General features: G+C 41.1%; 2 protein-coding genes across 2 annotated transcripts; one reads left to right on the forward strand and one right to left on the reverse strand.

Annotated features, from left to right (window-relative positions):
* Nucleotides 1-566: 566 nt before the first annotated feature.
* Nucleotides 567-8,063, reverse strand: TDP2 (tyrosyl-DNA phosphodiesterase 2). The gene is made up of 7 exons (XM_020781571.3): nucleotides 7,739-8,063; nucleotides 7,544-7,614; nucleotides 6,921-7,094; nucleotides 4,371-4,462; nucleotides 3,596-3,714; nucleotides 2,373-2,543; nucleotides 567-1,227 (listed from the first exon to the last, which is right to left on the reverse strand). Exons 1-7 carry the CDS (start codon nucleotides 7,943-7,945, stop codon nucleotides 946-948), a joined length of 1,116 nt encoding a protein of 371 aa, XP_020637230.3. The 5' UTR covers nucleotides 7,946-8,063; the 3' UTR covers nucleotides 567-945.
* Nucleotides 8,064-8,225: 162 nt separating this feature from the next.
* On the forward strand, nucleotides 8,226-15,731 carry ACOT13 (acyl-CoA thioesterase 13). The gene is made up of 3 exons (XM_020781572.3): nucleotides 8,226-8,391; nucleotides 12,600-12,784; nucleotides 14,632-15,731. The coding sequence occupies exons 1-3, from the start codon at nucleotides 8,308-8,310 to the stop codon at nucleotides 14,786-14,788; spliced, it is 426 nt and encodes a 141-aa protein (XP_020637231.3). The 5' UTR covers nucleotides 8,226-8,307; the 3' UTR covers nucleotides 14,789-15,731.
* Nucleotides 15,732-16,740: the final 1,009 nt, after the last annotated feature.

A 16,740-nucleotide genomic window follows, 5' to 3' on the forward strand; every position in this document is an offset into this window, starting at 1 on the left:
AGATTGTCATGACACTTCAACTCTGTAAGCTCTGGCTTCACTGTACTTTTGCATGGCCAGGTCTATTTTAGAATTCCTGATCTAATCATTAACTGACAATTTTAAATTTAATAGATCCTTGGCACGATGCTTTTATTAGATCCGTCAGCATGATACTCACACCCTCCTCCTCTTCTATATCACTAATACCACTTCTCAGTCTTTTGCTGTTCTCTTAAGAGCCATCCCTGCGAACCCCCAGAAGTGGAAAAGATATGTTAAGAACATGTCCCTTTTTCTACCTTCTCCCACGACTTGGATAGGAAAACTTAACAGGTAACAGAAGCTGGAGTGGGGGCACTAGTTCCTGGTGCTCTAGGCAGTGGGTCTCCTGCCTTGACCAGTACCAAATGATGCCAACCCCTGACCCCCAAGTTAGCTTATCTAGAAGGAACAAGCATTTTCTTCACAGACAGGGAACTGTAGAACATGTTAGTAATGCACCCATAGCCAAAGATTCTCTTGGAAAACAGACTGCAGTTTTTCCATCTGTCTCATCTTCTTGAGAACAGTGTCATACAGGAGAATTCCTAAAGGCCAACTTTATTGCATACAAAGTTATCTGAGTACAATAGTATTCAAGATGTATTGAATTATGTTTAATTGGAGACTACAGTACAGAACATAAAATGCAAAGTGTCGCTTTCGCACAGAAATTAACTTAGAAGTTCTCCTGGGGCATATGCAAAGAGAAAAAAGCCAAGAGCAAATGATGGGTTGTCTCCCAGCCTCTCTATTAGCATAGGATCCCAGTAACTACTGAAAGAGACCGTCAATTGTCTCCTGAGTGTGTGAACCTGATCAAATCCTAGATTAAAATTTAACAGCACGTGCATTCTGTGTGCATGTGCGGGAAGAGGAGAAAAAGTCAAAACAGCATTCTTAAAAGGACCATGGAGTCCCATCTTACAGTACTACATCAAAAGTGCACAGTAGCCCCCAGTGGTCACTGGGAAATTTGCCACAGTCTAGTTTTTCCAGGCCAATTAAATCCAAACTCTGAGGAATAATCTGTCCGCCAGTAGAAGCAGCTCGGAAAAACAGGCGATCAAACCGCAATTTGCAATCCTTCTGTATGCCCAAGTTAGTGTTTTGACTTGTATCCCAGGTGTAGTGGCAATGTTCCGGCTTGCCCAAGAACTCCCAAATGTCCATCACGTTGCTCGGCAAGCCACCCAACTTAGCAACCTGAGGGAGAGAAACGTGAAGTGTCATAGTAATATATATACTAGTACAAATATTTACTAGTCTTACAAATAATATGTATTATTTATTCCTTTGTCCCAATTATTTTGCTATTTTCTAGAGAGTTCTGAAGGTTGGGGTAACGATCTTGACTGTATGAGTTCCACAGGATCTAAGACTGTAGCTTCCCCATGATGCTGTCCTTTCTTCCCTCATGCACTGCAAATCATTCCCCTTCCTTTGAACACAATTTCCTGGCTTGGAGAGCAAAGGTTTATAAAGGCAGGAGTAAGCACCAGGGCTGTCTTTCCCCATCTCTCCACCTTCCATCTTTGCATTAAGCCATAATTCACTGTTACAATGCAATTGGGGAACTCTGGCTTTGCATCAAGGATGAAACTATGAAACTAATCCAAGAAATGAATGAGCCCAAGTGACCTTTCCCCATATATGCCATTTAAGCTTGGAACAAGAATAAATCTTCCATATCATTGTTATGACATGGAGTGTATAGAGTATATATGTTATTATAGCAGCTTGATAACAAACCGCTTAAGAGTATCTACGCTTTGTACACTCCATGTCATAACACTGGTAGTCCTAAACACCTTGCATATCTTCAAGTAAAATAAATGTACCTACACTCCACAGTTGCAGCAGTTAAGATAACAAAACGCTGTAGCTGTGGAGTGTGTATACACTTATTTTACTTGAAGATATGCAAGCTGTTTAGGTTTGATTAAGGCCAAAAATAAAAAAAAATGTTTAATTATGATGACATGACTGAGACAGCAATTTTATCATAAAGCAATTGAACAGACTGAAAGAGGAGGGTAAGAAGATATGAAATATGAGGGTAAGAAGATGTTTTTTCTTAACAAGACTATTCCAATTTTGATTTTAAAAATTATTAAAATTAGGAATGTAAACAACAATGCTTTGCCCTGTCTGATGTTAGGAAAGAAGGGATTGTGAAGGAATTCTGAATAATCTGTTTTGTTTTTTTGTTTTTAAATGTGTGTAAACAATCTGTCAGGAAATAAACTGTTATTCACAGGAGATTATGGAACACAATGCAAATAAATTTGAGAATGACTTCTACAGAATGATAGTCTTTTTAAAAAACCAACACTTCCCCTGCAGCTCACCTCTTTGTCTCTCAGGTTTGTATCTCCTCCAAAGATCACAGTGGCAGAGTCCGATACCTTTGTCATATTTGCAAGCACCAGTTTCAACTGCTTTAAGCGTTCTTCACCATGGTTCTTAGTGCTCTCCAGATGGGAAGTCATAAGGCAAAGCTCATTGCCAGACACAGTTGCCTGTTAGAATAAGATGATGCAAAACAGAAAGCAGTGTTTCCTCTGTGTAGCTGGGCAAACAGAACACCACAACATCACCCTTCTTTACAATACAGTACTTGGTACTTATCCCATATTCACCAGATTCTGCCCTCTACTTTTGGAGAGCATAAAGACAGGGCTTTTCTTTGACTGGAGTGGAGAACGTGTGGTCCTTCAGATGTTGTTGGGCTGCAGTTCTCATCAGCCCTAGATGGCACTGCCAATAGTGAGGGATCAGGGAGGTTATGGGCCAACACCTGGAGAGCAACATATTCCCCATGTATCACTTAGACCGTAAACCCTGGCAGTACAAATCAAGTCAATTCTGACTTGTTTTATACAGTAACTACCCACAAAAAATGAAAGTACTGAAAAAAAAATAACAAAAGCTATGATTAATTGGCTAAGCTACTGATTATACCAAGGCTTTAATAGACAAGTTGGCTAGAACCCAATTTTAGTCTATAAAGGAGGGTTTCAAAGTATTCAGGGCTATGAAGTGAGGCTATTTGGTTCCAGTCTATAAGATAAGTGAGCCACCAATTGTGACTTATGGTGGCCCTTTCCAGGTACAGAGTACCCAGACATGGTTTACTGTCTTCTAGGGTCTCTCTGGGATTCTGCAGCCTGCCCAAGACTACAAAATCTGGCTCTTGTTGCACAGTGAGGAATTAAACTCTCAACCTCTTGCTCTGCAGCCAGGAATGCTACTCACTGAGCTATCCAGCCAAGCTGTAATCATAAGGGAGTGAAAATAAATTAATGAAAGACAGGCTGTCTTAACAATGAAGAGCAATTTTTTTTTTTGCAAAAAATGAATGTTTCATTTTTTGCACGCTAGTTCTGCAAGTAACTATGACATTTTGACAATATGTGAAGTCGATGGAGGCGTTTAAAACACAGATCTAAAAAGGCAGCAGCAAGAATTTTCATTTCCCCTCAATAATAATTATCTTAATTAGCCTGCATTTCAAAGGCCTGTAACTTCAGAACAATATATGTTTTGTTGAGAGACTTAATATAAAACTCACATGTACTGCTAATAAATTTCTCATCATGGAGGTTGTAGGGAAAGGGATTATTTCATGTTTTAAAACTCTTACTCTTGATTTTTTTAACATCATGGCAGTAAAATACCCATCAGTATTACCTATAAAGAGAAAGATATACATATATGTAGAAAAAGTCGATACCAATGGCACATCCTATTGGTTTTAAGTATTAATCAACAGATTTCCATGCTTTTGCTTCCTTTTTGATTAATTACAGTTTATTGTTACATTCAAATTCTAAATGAAGGCCAATTGTAAACTATGGTTAGTGAAAAAAGCCAGCTTCATAAAGCAAAGTTTGCAGCTGCCGTTTCAATAATTCACAATTAAGACTAATCTCTTTTTTTACATTCAGATATAATGCTCATCAGCAATTTATTGAAAATGGAAGCTAACATTTGCAACCACATCACAAGAGGAAAGGTAAATAGGACAGCTCCCAAGAGCAAGCTCACTGAAGCCTAGTGTATGATGTCAAACCATAAAATAAGTGAAGTGTTTGAATGAGACCAGTCTTTTGGGAATAAGTAATACAGCAATCCAGAGCCTGGACAGGTTACTTTTTAGACTACAGTTCTCAGAATTCCCTAGCAAACTGTGGAGTTGCCCCCCAAAAAGATAGTTTTTCTATCCTCTGCATACAGTCCAGACATAAAGCTCTGTAGACTTTGCCCTTAGATGGACCAGCACTAAGAACAAAACTGTGAGCAGTTTTTTAAGTACAATGGCTGCATCAATACTACCTTTATTTTACCTGGAATAATTGTGTAACTGACTGCTCTTTTCTGTAGATAGTTGAGGTATGGAGGAATGACTTCCTGTAAAAATACCACATCTGGCTTGTACCTAAATTGAAAAAAAAAATCTCATAACAGAACACAAAGCACACAATAACATTAAAGATTAAGCATGGCCACATCAATTGATCCTGGTCAAGGAGGCTACAACAACATACAACACTATAATAATAACTGGGAATTGAACAACTATACCATCACTGTTTCCTGCAGCTTAAAAAAAGTTATTTTTTAGATTACAGTTCCCAGAATCCCTTGTTTAACAGAAATAGCATCATGTTTTAATTGAATATTAATCATATGAAATTTCTTTTATACAAACTAATCTTGTCCATATCTGCAAATCAAACATCTTTTGTTCAAACGAAATCATTTCAAAATGATTTCTATTCAGATGTATTGTTGTTAGAATGCTACTCCATCGCAGATTACAAGCCATGATGGGGATGTATAATCTCCAGGTTTAAAAGGAAGGTACCTCAAAATGCCAGATGGAGGGGCTCTTCTTATGTTATGTTACATTCTTATACAGTATCACTGAGCAGCACTGAGCTTAAAAAGCCATTAAGCCCTAAGTGCAGATGTGGCCTGCACTCTAAAGAGCCTCAGGTACAGTTCCCCTAAAACAAAATGACAGTATGCGGAACCAGACACCCACAAAAACCTACATTTAAATGTTATTCTTCACCTACAGTGGATATAAAAAGTTTACACACCTCTGTTAAAATGTCAAGTGTCTTGATGTAAAAAAATGAGACAAAGATAAATCATTTCAGAACTTTTTCCACCTTTAATGAGACCTATGAACATGGTTGAACAAACTGGAATCTGTTAGGGGAGAGAAGTAAAAATAAAAAACTGAAATAATACAGTTGCATATATGTGCACACCCTTAAACTAATACTTTATCGAAGTACCTTTTGATTTTATTACAACACTCAGCCTTTTAGGGTATGAGTCTATAAGTATAGCACATCTTGACTAGCCAATATTTGCCCACTCTTCTTTGCAAAAACGCTCCAAATCTGTCTGACTGCAAGGGTGTCTCCTGTTCACAGCCCTCTTCAGATCACCCCACAGATATTCAATTGGATTCAGGTCTGGTCTCTGGCTGGGCCATTCCAAAACATTAATCTTCTTCTGGTGAAGCCATTCCTTTGTTGATTTGGATGTATGCTTTGGCTCATTGTCATGCTGAAAGATGACGTTCCTCCTCATGTTTAGCTTTCTAGCAGAAGCCTGAAGGTTTGGTGCCAATATTGACTGGAATTTTGAACTGTTCATAATTCCCTCTACCTTGACTAAGGTCCCTGTCCCAGCTGAAGAAAAACAGCCCCAAAGCATGATGCTGCCACTACCATGCTTCACTGTGGGTATGGTGTTCTTTTGGTGATGCACAGTGTTGTTTTTGCACCAAATGTATCTTTTGGAATTAGGGCCAAAAAGTTCAACCTTGGTTTCATCAGACCATAACACTTTTTCCCACATGCTTTTGGGAGATTTCAGATGTGTTTTTGCAAAATTTAGCCGGGCTTGGATGTTTTTCTTCATAAGAAAAGGCTTCTGTCTTGCCACTCTACCCCATAGCCCAGACATATGAAGAAAATGTACAGGAGATTGTTGTCACATGTACCACACAGCCAGTACTTGCCATATATTCCTGCAGCTGCTTTAATGTTGCTGTAGGCCTCTTGGCAGCCTCCCTGACCAATTTTCTTCTAGTCTTTTCATCAATTTTCCAGGAATGTCCAGTTCTTGGTAATGTCACTGTTGGGCCATCTTTTCTCCACTTGATGATGACTGTCTTCACTGTGTTCCATGGTATATCTAATGCCTTGGAAAAATTTTTGTACCCTTCTCCTGACTGATACCTTTTAACAATGAGATCCCTCAGATGCTTTGGAAGCTCTCTGCGGACCATGGCTTCTGCTGTAGGATGGGGCTAAGAAAATGTCAGGAAAGACCTACTAGCACAGCTGATCTTTATTTGGGATTCCTCAGAGGCACTTTAAATGGTGGCAGGGTTGCACTGACTCCTACTTAACATGAGTTTGAATGTGATTGTTTACTACTGAACACAGCAACATACCCAGTTATAAGAGGGTGTGCATCCTTATGCAACCATATTATTTCTATTTTTTTATTTTTACTTCCCTCCCCCTAAAAGATTTCAGTTTCTTGTTCAACTGAGTTGTACAGTTCATGGGTCTCATTAAAGGTGGAAAAAGTTCTGAAATGATTCATCTTTTTCTCATTTTTTTTACATCAAGACGCTTGACATTTTAACAGGTGTGTAAACTTTTTATATCCACTGTATTCATGCACTGTTTTTTATTTGAAAAATATGCTACAACTCGCCATTTAGCAAAATTGGTCTTTTAAAGTTATATCCAATTACTAGCATTTTTTTCTAATAGGGTTAAGAACATTTAAGGCACCAGTTTTATGGACACATTAACATTTTCTCATAGTAAGTATTTATAAGACCTGGTATTGTCAATACTTACAAAGCTATATAGGAACAGACTCCTCGGGCCCTTACTTGCAAATTATTCAAGTCTAAGCCATCTATATTCCAGGTAATTAAAGAAAACGTGCTCTCATCTTCTTGTGGGCCAGGACCTGCTGCTCCGACAGCAGTAGCTGGATTATTGACAGCTGAGTCATCTGTTAAGTCAACACTAAAAAGCACATATAAATGTTCAAAATATTAATTTGGAAGACCTTCAGTTGTGAACTTTGTTATATCTATGTTCAGCATGACACAATGAACAAATTATAAAGTCCCCAAGAATTTCCAAATATGTGAGAAACAGGTGATAACGACGGCACTGCTGTCCATGACAGCCTCAACACCTTCGTGTACCTACCAGTGACCCCGGATGACCCACTACTGATATCTATCTGGGGTCCCATCAGCCATAGCTGGCATTGCCTGTGGTAGTGGCTGATGGGCCTCACAGTCCAACAACATCTAGTGGGCCATATATTTCTCCATCCTGCATCTATAAAAAAAGCCTGAGCTACAGCTCTTTTGTGGCCATGCCCCTTTGCTATACATATTTAAATCGATTATTTGCACACTCTTCTCCAGAGGGACAGGCTAAGGCTTTGACATAAGTTAACTTACAAGGCAGGCGGAGGCATCCTGTCCACAGTCACCTCATCAAGGGGTGGCTCGAAATAAGAATTCAGCGCCCTCTGCAAAGCAAAGGCAAGGCCAATCAGCGGGGTGATGAGGGCCACTCAAAACAAAACAACCCAAACACCCCGACTCCTAGAAAGCTGCTGCCAAAACGGGGAAAGGGGCCGAGGGCATGCGTACTTGCATATCCCAGTCATTCTCCGCCAAGTAGCCCTGGGCAACTCCTATATCACTGCCGCTGATGGAGGCAAACTGGGAGCAAAGGCGCCTCCGGGATTCCTCCAGGTCTTCCCGCGGCGCCTCCTTCGCTTCCTCCGCTGCGGGCAGCTGGTCTTGGGTCCGCTCCCCGGGGGTCGCCTGCTCCTCCCACTGAGCAACCCTCTCCATCTTCGATTCCGTAGCCCCCGAGACTCGTCACCACCGGCCCCGCTCCTTTTCCTTCCTGGCGCGAAACGAGGCTCCGCCTTGGAGCTCAAAGGTCGCGCGGGGCGGAGCGCTCGCGATCCCGGCAGAACTCGGCCCGCTTTTGGAGACGTCACTGCCCACCGGGGCGCCGAGCCAATCCAGAGGCAGGGGACGCGGGTGGGGGGGGAGAGGAGGGCAAGGGGAGCGTGGCTTCGGAGAGGCGCCGCCCTTCGGCAGGTGGAACGAGGTGGGGTGGGGTGGGGTGGGGTGGGGTGGGTGGAGGGAACGAGGTAAGGTGCGCGCGGGCCTAAGAGGCATGCGCGCGCGCCCAGAGTCAGCGAGCCATGAGCCACCTTTCGCTGCGGTCCCTTCGCGAGGTGATGAAGGCGCTCGTCGAGTCGTCCGGCTTTGATCGGGTGTTAAATAAGGTAATGATAAGGACGCTGCCTGGAGGGGCGGACGTGACGGGGTTGGAGCCGAGCTCCTTGCCCTTTTCCAGAAAGGTGGCCGCTTTGTTTGGGCTGCAGCAGAAGCAAGGAGCCCTCCTCCGGCAAAGACCTTAGTACCTCTGTTTTTAGTTTTTTTACGCGAGACGTCTGGATTCCAGTCTCCTTCATCAGACGCACGAAGGGTTAACCTTTTATATCGATTTGGGGTAAGGATGGACTGTTAGTCGCCTTATCTGTATCGTTGCCTTTTCAGGGTGACCTTGGTGAGGCCCACAACCTTCGCTGTGGAAAGGTCCGCACTAATGGGGCTTAAAAATACACTATACTGTACTGTATCGACTTTTTATTACTCCAGGGTATCGCTTTGGGATGCAAAGTACTTTTCTCCGTAATGCTCATGAAACCGGGGACTACCCTGGGCTAAATGAATAGGGCCTTACCAATGACCATATGGCTCCGGTCTTCCTAAAAGTGCTAATGACCCAAACGTGTGTAGATTTGTTTAAAAATCCATTGGTTTCTGTGAATGTTTACTTTGAGTCAGATGCCCCCTTGCAACAACCAAAATAAATTGCAGTTCACCTGAATTGGAAGGTTACATGAAGAAATACAGCGCGCACACACACAAACACACATAGTTTGAATGCTATATACATAAATATAATTTTAACATTGAGAAGACGATCTGCAGAAATAGAGCTTGGAATACCTAGTTACAAAGAGCCACTTGTAATTCATTGTTCTTCTTGATAAAGTATATATCACCACATTAAAATTGTTACTTAATGGCGGATAGCTTCATTCCCATTGTTTTGAACTTATTAAAGGCACTTTTATAGTTAAAGAGTTGTAGTCTCACTAAATGGTGGAGAAATAATAATAATTTTATTATTCTTTAAATAATAATTATTTCTTTGATTTATATTGTCCCATTAGTACAAGGCACTGTTCTAGGCAGCTTACATATAAATTGAAACAGGCTATAACAACAGACGAAATACCATATTTTTCTGTTTATAAGATGATACTTTTGTCTAAAATATTTAGATTACAAATTTAGGGTCCTCTTGTACACAGAAGTAAGGAGGGATCAAAGCACTTTGATGATTCCTGCTTTTCCCCTCTACTTTCTTGCAAGGAAAGTGAAAGGGGAAAGCACTTTCCCCACAAGAAAGTGGAGGGGAAAAGCTAGGATCATCAAACACTTTGATTCATGCTTTCCCCCTCCACTTTTTGTGAAGAAAGAAATTTTGGGTTAAAAAAGTGGGGTGTGTGCCTTATACAGGGAAATATGTAGCTTGACGTGGCACCCTATGATCAATTGGCCCCGAGTAGACGTTGTCTAGAGGGGCAGGGTAAAAATTGAATAAATAAATAAATAAATTGTCGTTTGAGATCCTTGGCCCATAAACACTGCAGTTTCATCCATAGCAATCATGTTGGAGAGTTGGTACTTAGAAAAGCCAATGCCATCAACAAAGGACTTGAATGCAAGTGCACGTTTAATAAGTTCAGTCTCTTCCAGCTTGAACAGTGTTGTCAGTCTTCTTAGAGACAGTTCATATCGCTGAAGGAAGCTATCCAGCCAGTGTTGTGATGCTTTGAATTCTTCTGGAGGTATTTCTAACTGTGGTGCTATGGCAAGGGCAAATGCTTGAATGTCAGCCCTGTGCACAACCAAAGCCTTTGCTCCTGTCAGCAATCCATTCACAGATGATGTCTTCCAGCTCAGGAAATAATGGTTGCCTACCTGATCCACACTTGCGCTTGTTAGCATTGCCCTTGTCTACCTGTTGACTGAGGTTATTGTACTCCGCTCACCATTTTCAGACCATTCGGAGATCCAACTTATTCTCTTTGCAGAAAGCCACAAGATTCTTGCCCCAGGAGTCTTCCACAATTCTTTTCTTGTACTCAGCGGAATAGCTCTTTCTTTTGGCACTCATCTTGTCTGGGGTTCAAAATATTCTTCCTTTTAAATCTATCATTTCATCAAGTTAACTGAAGGGTTATGAGACAAGAGTGGCAACAAAACTGATGATACCGTAGTTAAGTATGATGGTTGACACAAAAAAGATGAAAAATTTAATTTTTTAAAAAATTTCACATGAGTGCATTAAGCTGCAGGGGTCCCCAACTTTGGGCCTCCAGATGTTCTTGGACTGCAACTCCCAGAAGCCTTCACCACTGCCTCTGCTCGCCAAGGTTTCTGGGAGGTGAAGTCCAAGGACATCTGGAGGCCCAAGGTTGGGGACCCGTGCATTAAGGGAGGCAAGGAAGAGAGGCGGAAAGGGCACCCACTGTGGGTTAGTCACCCGGCAGGCACCATGCAAGGTTCCAACACAGCTATGGCTGTTGGATGCTCGCCCAGAAAGGGAAATTGGCAGGTCTCTTCTTCCTCCTTGGGAGGGGTGCGTTCCAAGGGGCTTGAGTTCCTCCAGTGCCTGGGCTGAGGCTCCCATTGGGGCTGGCGGGTGCTGGGTTCATTTTGCGGAAAACGACAGAGCCACAACCTTGGCGGTGGAGGGAGGTGGGAACCCAAAGCTGGCAAGCCTGGTTGGGCGGGGGGGAGAGAGAGCAGCTGCCTCAACATGCCAGCAGCACCCAGCACCAAAGAGGGAACAGAACAAGAGGAGGGTTAAAAGGCTTATGGTAAAAAGAGGGGAAGGAGGGAAAGAAAGGCAGGGCGGGGGCCTCTGCCCCTCCAACTTTGTGCCTTGATAGCCTCGCCTGGGCACAGACTGGAACGGGGGGGGGAGCGCCGACACTGCAGAGGCGCAAGCCGAAAAGTTGTTGGAGCAAGTTCCTGGCAGCGCGCAGCTCCATCCTCTGGCCGCCCAGCCCGTCCATGAGCGAGGGAAGGGGGGAGAGGAAGGGAAGAGGTTTTAAGTCTATCTTGAGAGCTTGGAGGATCTCAGTGAGTCCCTGGTAGAGGGCAGGGTTTCACTTAACTAGGGCTTATTTTCAGGGTAGGGGTTATATTAAAATCATATAGAAAAATCATACTAGGGCTTATTTTCAGGGAAACACGATATACACATACTAAAAAAGATCAAACAAATGCCATACTGAAAACACACTCAAAGCAGTAAGACACAACAATCCATTTAGGAAATCCCACTCAGGCAGGCAGTCACTGAGGGAAAGTTTTCATGAAGAGAAAGCTTCACCTGCTTTGTGGAAAGAGAGCAAAGATGGGGCCAGCCTGGCCTCCTGTGGGAGTGAGTTCCAAAGTCTGGGAGCAGCAAAAGAGAAAGCCTCCTCTTGTGTCCCCACCAAACAGGCATGTGAAGGTGGTGGGACCAAGAGAAAGGCCTCTTGATTATCTTAACATCCAAGCAGGCTCATAATAGGAGAGAAATGGTCCTTGAGATAGCTTGGACCCAAGCTGTTCAAGGCTTTATAGGTTAGAACCAGCACTTTGAATTATGTGTGAAAATGGATTGGCAGCCAGTAGAATGCTGTAATGAGTGTTTTGTACTGCAGTCCAGTGGTTTATAGTATTCAGATGCTTTTTAAATGTATTTTAGTTGCTTTTTTAAAAATGGGAGAGAGTAAAGGACTGATTTTTGAGAACTGTACCTATAAAGTAATACTTTTTGGACATTGGAAACGTAACAGCAATAAATTTGTAAGAACAAATTGGCTTTCCGGCGCCAGGCAAAGACCTTTCTGTTTAGAGCATTTTAATTAAGTAGTCTCCTTTAGCTGGCCATATGAGCAGCAGGATTTATTAATATTAATGTTTTAATGATTGTTTTTAATATAGGGTATTATTATAAAATTGCCTATTTTAATGGTTTTTTTAATGTTTTAATATTGTTGTACTCCGCTGAGAGACCATTGTTAATGGTGCAGCTAAAAAAAATCTTGTAAATAAATAAACAAGGAAGAGCAATTTTTTTTTCATTATTTTCTTAATGGGAAGGGTGTATTGCCAGTGACACCTGCCGTGATGTAAGGTGAAATCTAGGGTGGGTAGGACTTGTAGGCTGCCTTCTTGTTGCACAACCTGAAACATGTGTATTGTGCTTTTCTTTGGGATCCTATATTGCAGAGAGTTTGACTCAATGGGAGCAATCGTCTTTTGTGCTAGTTCTACCCGATTCAGAGCTCAGTAGTATTAAGAGAACCTTCTTCTTATGGCCTTCACACAACTAGATTTCTCTTCTTCACCCAATTCTCAGATGACCGTTCTTTCTGCCAGCCCTGGAAAAGTTATCTGTGAACTGAAAGTCGAAGAGGAGCACACAAACAGGGGAGGCACTCTGCATGGAGGCCTGACGGCTACTCTGGTTGATGTCGTCTCAACAGCTGCTTTACTGTACACCGAAAGAGGAGCCCCAGGAGTCAGTGTTGATATGAATATTAGGTACATATCAAAAGCAAGAAGATTATTTCAGTGTTGGTTTATGTTAAGCAGGGCTCGGGTTGCTCAAAAAGCATGGCAGTTCTAACCTGGCTTAATTAATGAAGTTTTGTTTAAAATCTGCTAACAGCTGCTATAATTTTTTTAAAAAAAACACAAGCACACTTTTAAAACATTTAAGGCCTGAAACATTATCTTTGTGTCCAGCATGTTCTTTGAGCCCCAAAACCAGGAAGGTATGTGTTTGGTTGCTTCAGTAGTTCCATTTTACTTTGGGGCATTGGGGATTTAGGTTATTAAAATATATTTCAACCCTTATTTTTGCTTCATCTTCACAACATTTGAAGCAAGTTACTGTTGTTTCTGTTCACATGTAGAAGCTGAAAACTAGAGCTTTTGTCTAATACCAAAGGAGTAGGTTGCTGTTCCTTTTCACTGTCTTTTTATTTTTAACCAAGATTGATGATCTTTCTTCAGACTCCTAGATTGCAATCTTTCCTGTCTCTCTCTGGCAACATGGAGATTGAAACCAGAACATCTTGAATGCAAAATCCCTGTTGAACTGCAGCCTTTCCCCAAAGCTACTGATCTTTCTCAAGGCCAGCTCAGAAGACCAGCTCAGCTGGAATTGAATTTCAGTTTTTTCAGACCCCTTGCCTATGTCTGTTAGGAAGCCTCAGCTACATTCAGCAGGCAGTCCTCAAAATACAGCATACATGGAACCTAACCTTTTTCAAATGTAGATTGTGATGGGCACTTTCTGAGAGTCTGGGGCGCCTTTAGAACTCAGGAAAAAATAGACAGAAAAAATAGTCAACAAGTGTCCAGATGTCTTGTGGACATGACATACACCAACAGAGCCCATTCAGCCTTTAAACTACCAACTCGGCTTTTTAACATTTAAATGCTATGCTTTAATTTTGCATAAATTGTTTTTATGTTGCATTTTTAGATAATTGACAAATATGTTTATTTGATTTTTATATTGTGGCTATGTTTTGTGGCTATTATTTATTCTTTTTATTCTGAACTATTTTATTTTGAACTATCCAGAGTGGCCTTAGCAGCCAGATAGGCAGTATATAAATTGAATGAATAAATGAATTATAAAGCTATGTCGTTCTGACTCTGCTCCCTACCAGCCTGTTTTAGGCTGAAAGCAACTTTTTCCCCCTTAAAGATAAGGACAGGTGTCTTTTTAAAAAAAAACTATTTGGACTAAAAGCAGACTTAAAGCAGACTGAAATAAGCCTTTAAATGGCAAATTCCACTCGCCAAAGGCTTCTAGAGACACTATTTATAATTTCTTTAGGGATTTTTTTTTTCTGTCAGGATTCCACAGAGGCCTGTGAGCTCTACTTTCCCTGGCCCGGCCTACATGATCCCATCCTCCTTAAAACAACCCTGTGAAGTAGACTAAGTGGAACGTGACTGCTTCATGGTCATCCAGAGTACTAAATGGCCAAGTGGGTTAGGGGCTTTGAGCCCCAGTTTTTCCAACCTTTTATCCCAGGGTGAGCTCTCCGGATGATGTTGTACTACAGCTCCTGCGATCCTTTACCATTGGCCATCCTTCTCTAGGAAAACTCAAAGTTAGTGCCCACATATTCTCCATTGTGGTTTAACAGCTATTGTACAGTATACCAGTTCATATTTTGTAGCTGTGCAACATGTACAATCTTAGCCACAAAATTCACTGCATGGCTGTATGACTGTCTCTTTCTGTGTCTCTGGATTTCTCTGAGGATAAACTGAGGAAAGAGAAATTTCTGTGTTGCTTTGACCTTCTTGGAAGAAATATAGATTGTAAATTTATGACATACCTATTTTTCCCTTGCTGTCACATCCAGCTACGTGTCGGCAGCTAAGATTGGAGAAGAAATCCTGATCACTGCTGAGATTCTGAAGCAAGGCAGAAGTCTGGCCTTTGCAAGCGTGGACGTAACAAATAAGGCAACTGGAAAATTGATAGCGCAGGGGAGGCACACCAAACACCTGGGACACTGATCAGAGGAAATAAACAATGCACTTTTTAAAAAAAAAATCCAGCTTAAAAGAAAACCAGGATGGAGTAAGTTCACAAATAGTAATGGGGCTGAGATATAATTTTCAGAATCTTGTTCTGTGTTCACCCAAATTAAGGTGATGGCCCAAGTTCAGATCAAGTACTCCGCATGTATTCCTGAGTTTCTTTTCACATAAAGAATATAAATTTATCTTCACAAGAAATGTGTATGATGTAGTCAAACTTAGTTTAGCCTCCCGGCCCTCAAGAAGAGACAAAGATGTTAATTCCTTGGACTTGGCAAAATTCCCTTGGAGTACTATATTGTGTGATGCTGATTTGGGCCTGATCCACTGTTCCCACCAGCAGAACTCAACTCACGCTATACCTCTGCGGGAGGAAGGATCAGGGGAGCAGTGTTTGTCAAATCCTCTTTCTCTTGACATCCTCTTGTACTTCATGAAAATTGGGGCAGGGGGGAAGCTTCAGAATAGCATTGGAAGTGCTACTTAGTGAAAATTGCCGCCCCACTGTAAATTTTCTGTGGTGGAAGCCTTCAACTGGATCACTGTTCTTTTCCACAAATGAAAAGACTTTTGTTATTTGTGGAAGGATAATTGTAAATCATTCTGGACTAAGACATTTGTATGTGTTCCAGATAACTTCCATATTTTCAGCAAAAGTACTTAGAGCCATAGCAATGGCTTTCTGTATAGGTCTGTCAGTAATTTGAATTCAGTTTAATGCATGCCAGGCTAATTAAATACCAAATAATGCTTTCATTTATTATCTTGTAAGTTATTTATAGTGTTCATTAGTTTTGAACAGTGGGAAAGTAATGTATTTTTAAGGAGCACTTTGTTTCGGAATAATGAATGTAACATTTGACTTGTGTCAAGAGAGAGTTCACTTTTTTCAATAAAAGTTGGTTTTGTAAAGCTTCAATTTTTCTGCACATTTTTTCTTTAGGTTTGCTTAGCCTATTGAAGATAATAGTAACTGTGTGCTGTCAAGTCAATTTTTGACTTATGGAAACCCTTTTCAGGGTTTTCTGAACACTCATCAAATATCCTACTTTAGCTCTTGCTCCAGTTTTTCTTCTTCTTTACAATTAAAAAAGCAGAGTTTCCACAACTTAAGATTGCTTTGTAGTTCTAAAACCCTTGTCAAAGAATGTTGCTGAATATGTTTTGTGTGGTTGAAGCTATATATTTGGGATCTCTGAGCCTGTTATGATGCCCAGTGTGGTGTAGTGGATAGAGTGATAGACGAGGACTCAGAAGGCCTGGGTTTTAAGCTCCACTCAGCTATGGAAACTCACTGAGGTCTGGAACTGGTAAAACCACTTCTCAAATATCACACTTAATGTTGAAAGCTTTACTATATATATTCAGTTCCATAGTTTAAATGTTTTTGTGGAATTGTTCTGATTTTTAAACCAGTTTGGGGCTTTTGGGGATGAGTACACAAATAACAAGAAGGGGTGTATTGTTAAGGACCATGTTCAGAATAAAGCATCATAGAGCAATTCTTTTGGGAGTTAACTCACTGATGAAAATCTTGAAAAAGCGGTAAGTTAGCATATTTTTGGATCTAAAAATATTTGCTGTGTTATAAAGCTGAGACACCAGTAGAGCTATTTCAAATGGAAGAGATCAACTCTTATGAAAATATTGCCAGAAATATGCCAGTAAATACAGTGAACAAAACAATGGCTCACAGACTGGAAATGATTGATTCCCCAAGAAAGGAGACATCAGAGATTACAGTAACTACAGGATCCATGCATCAGTATTGCATGCAAGCAAACTGATGCTCAAGATTTTATAACCAAGACCACAAGACAATACTTTTAATTTGTTTGCAGTTGTACCTGGTATATAAACTACTTTTTATCCCAACTTCAATATGAGGTTTTGGAAACTTTGTTTTTTTCTGCACTCTGTAATGCCCA

The sequence above is a fragment of the Pogona vitticeps genome, chromosome 4 (assembly GCF_051106095.1).
Source record: "Pogona vitticeps strain Pit_001003342236 chromosome 4, PviZW2.1, whole genome shotgun sequence".
In the NCBI taxonomy this organism is placed as follows: Eukaryota; Metazoa; Chordata; class Lepidosauria; order Squamata; family Agamidae; genus Pogona; species Pogona vitticeps.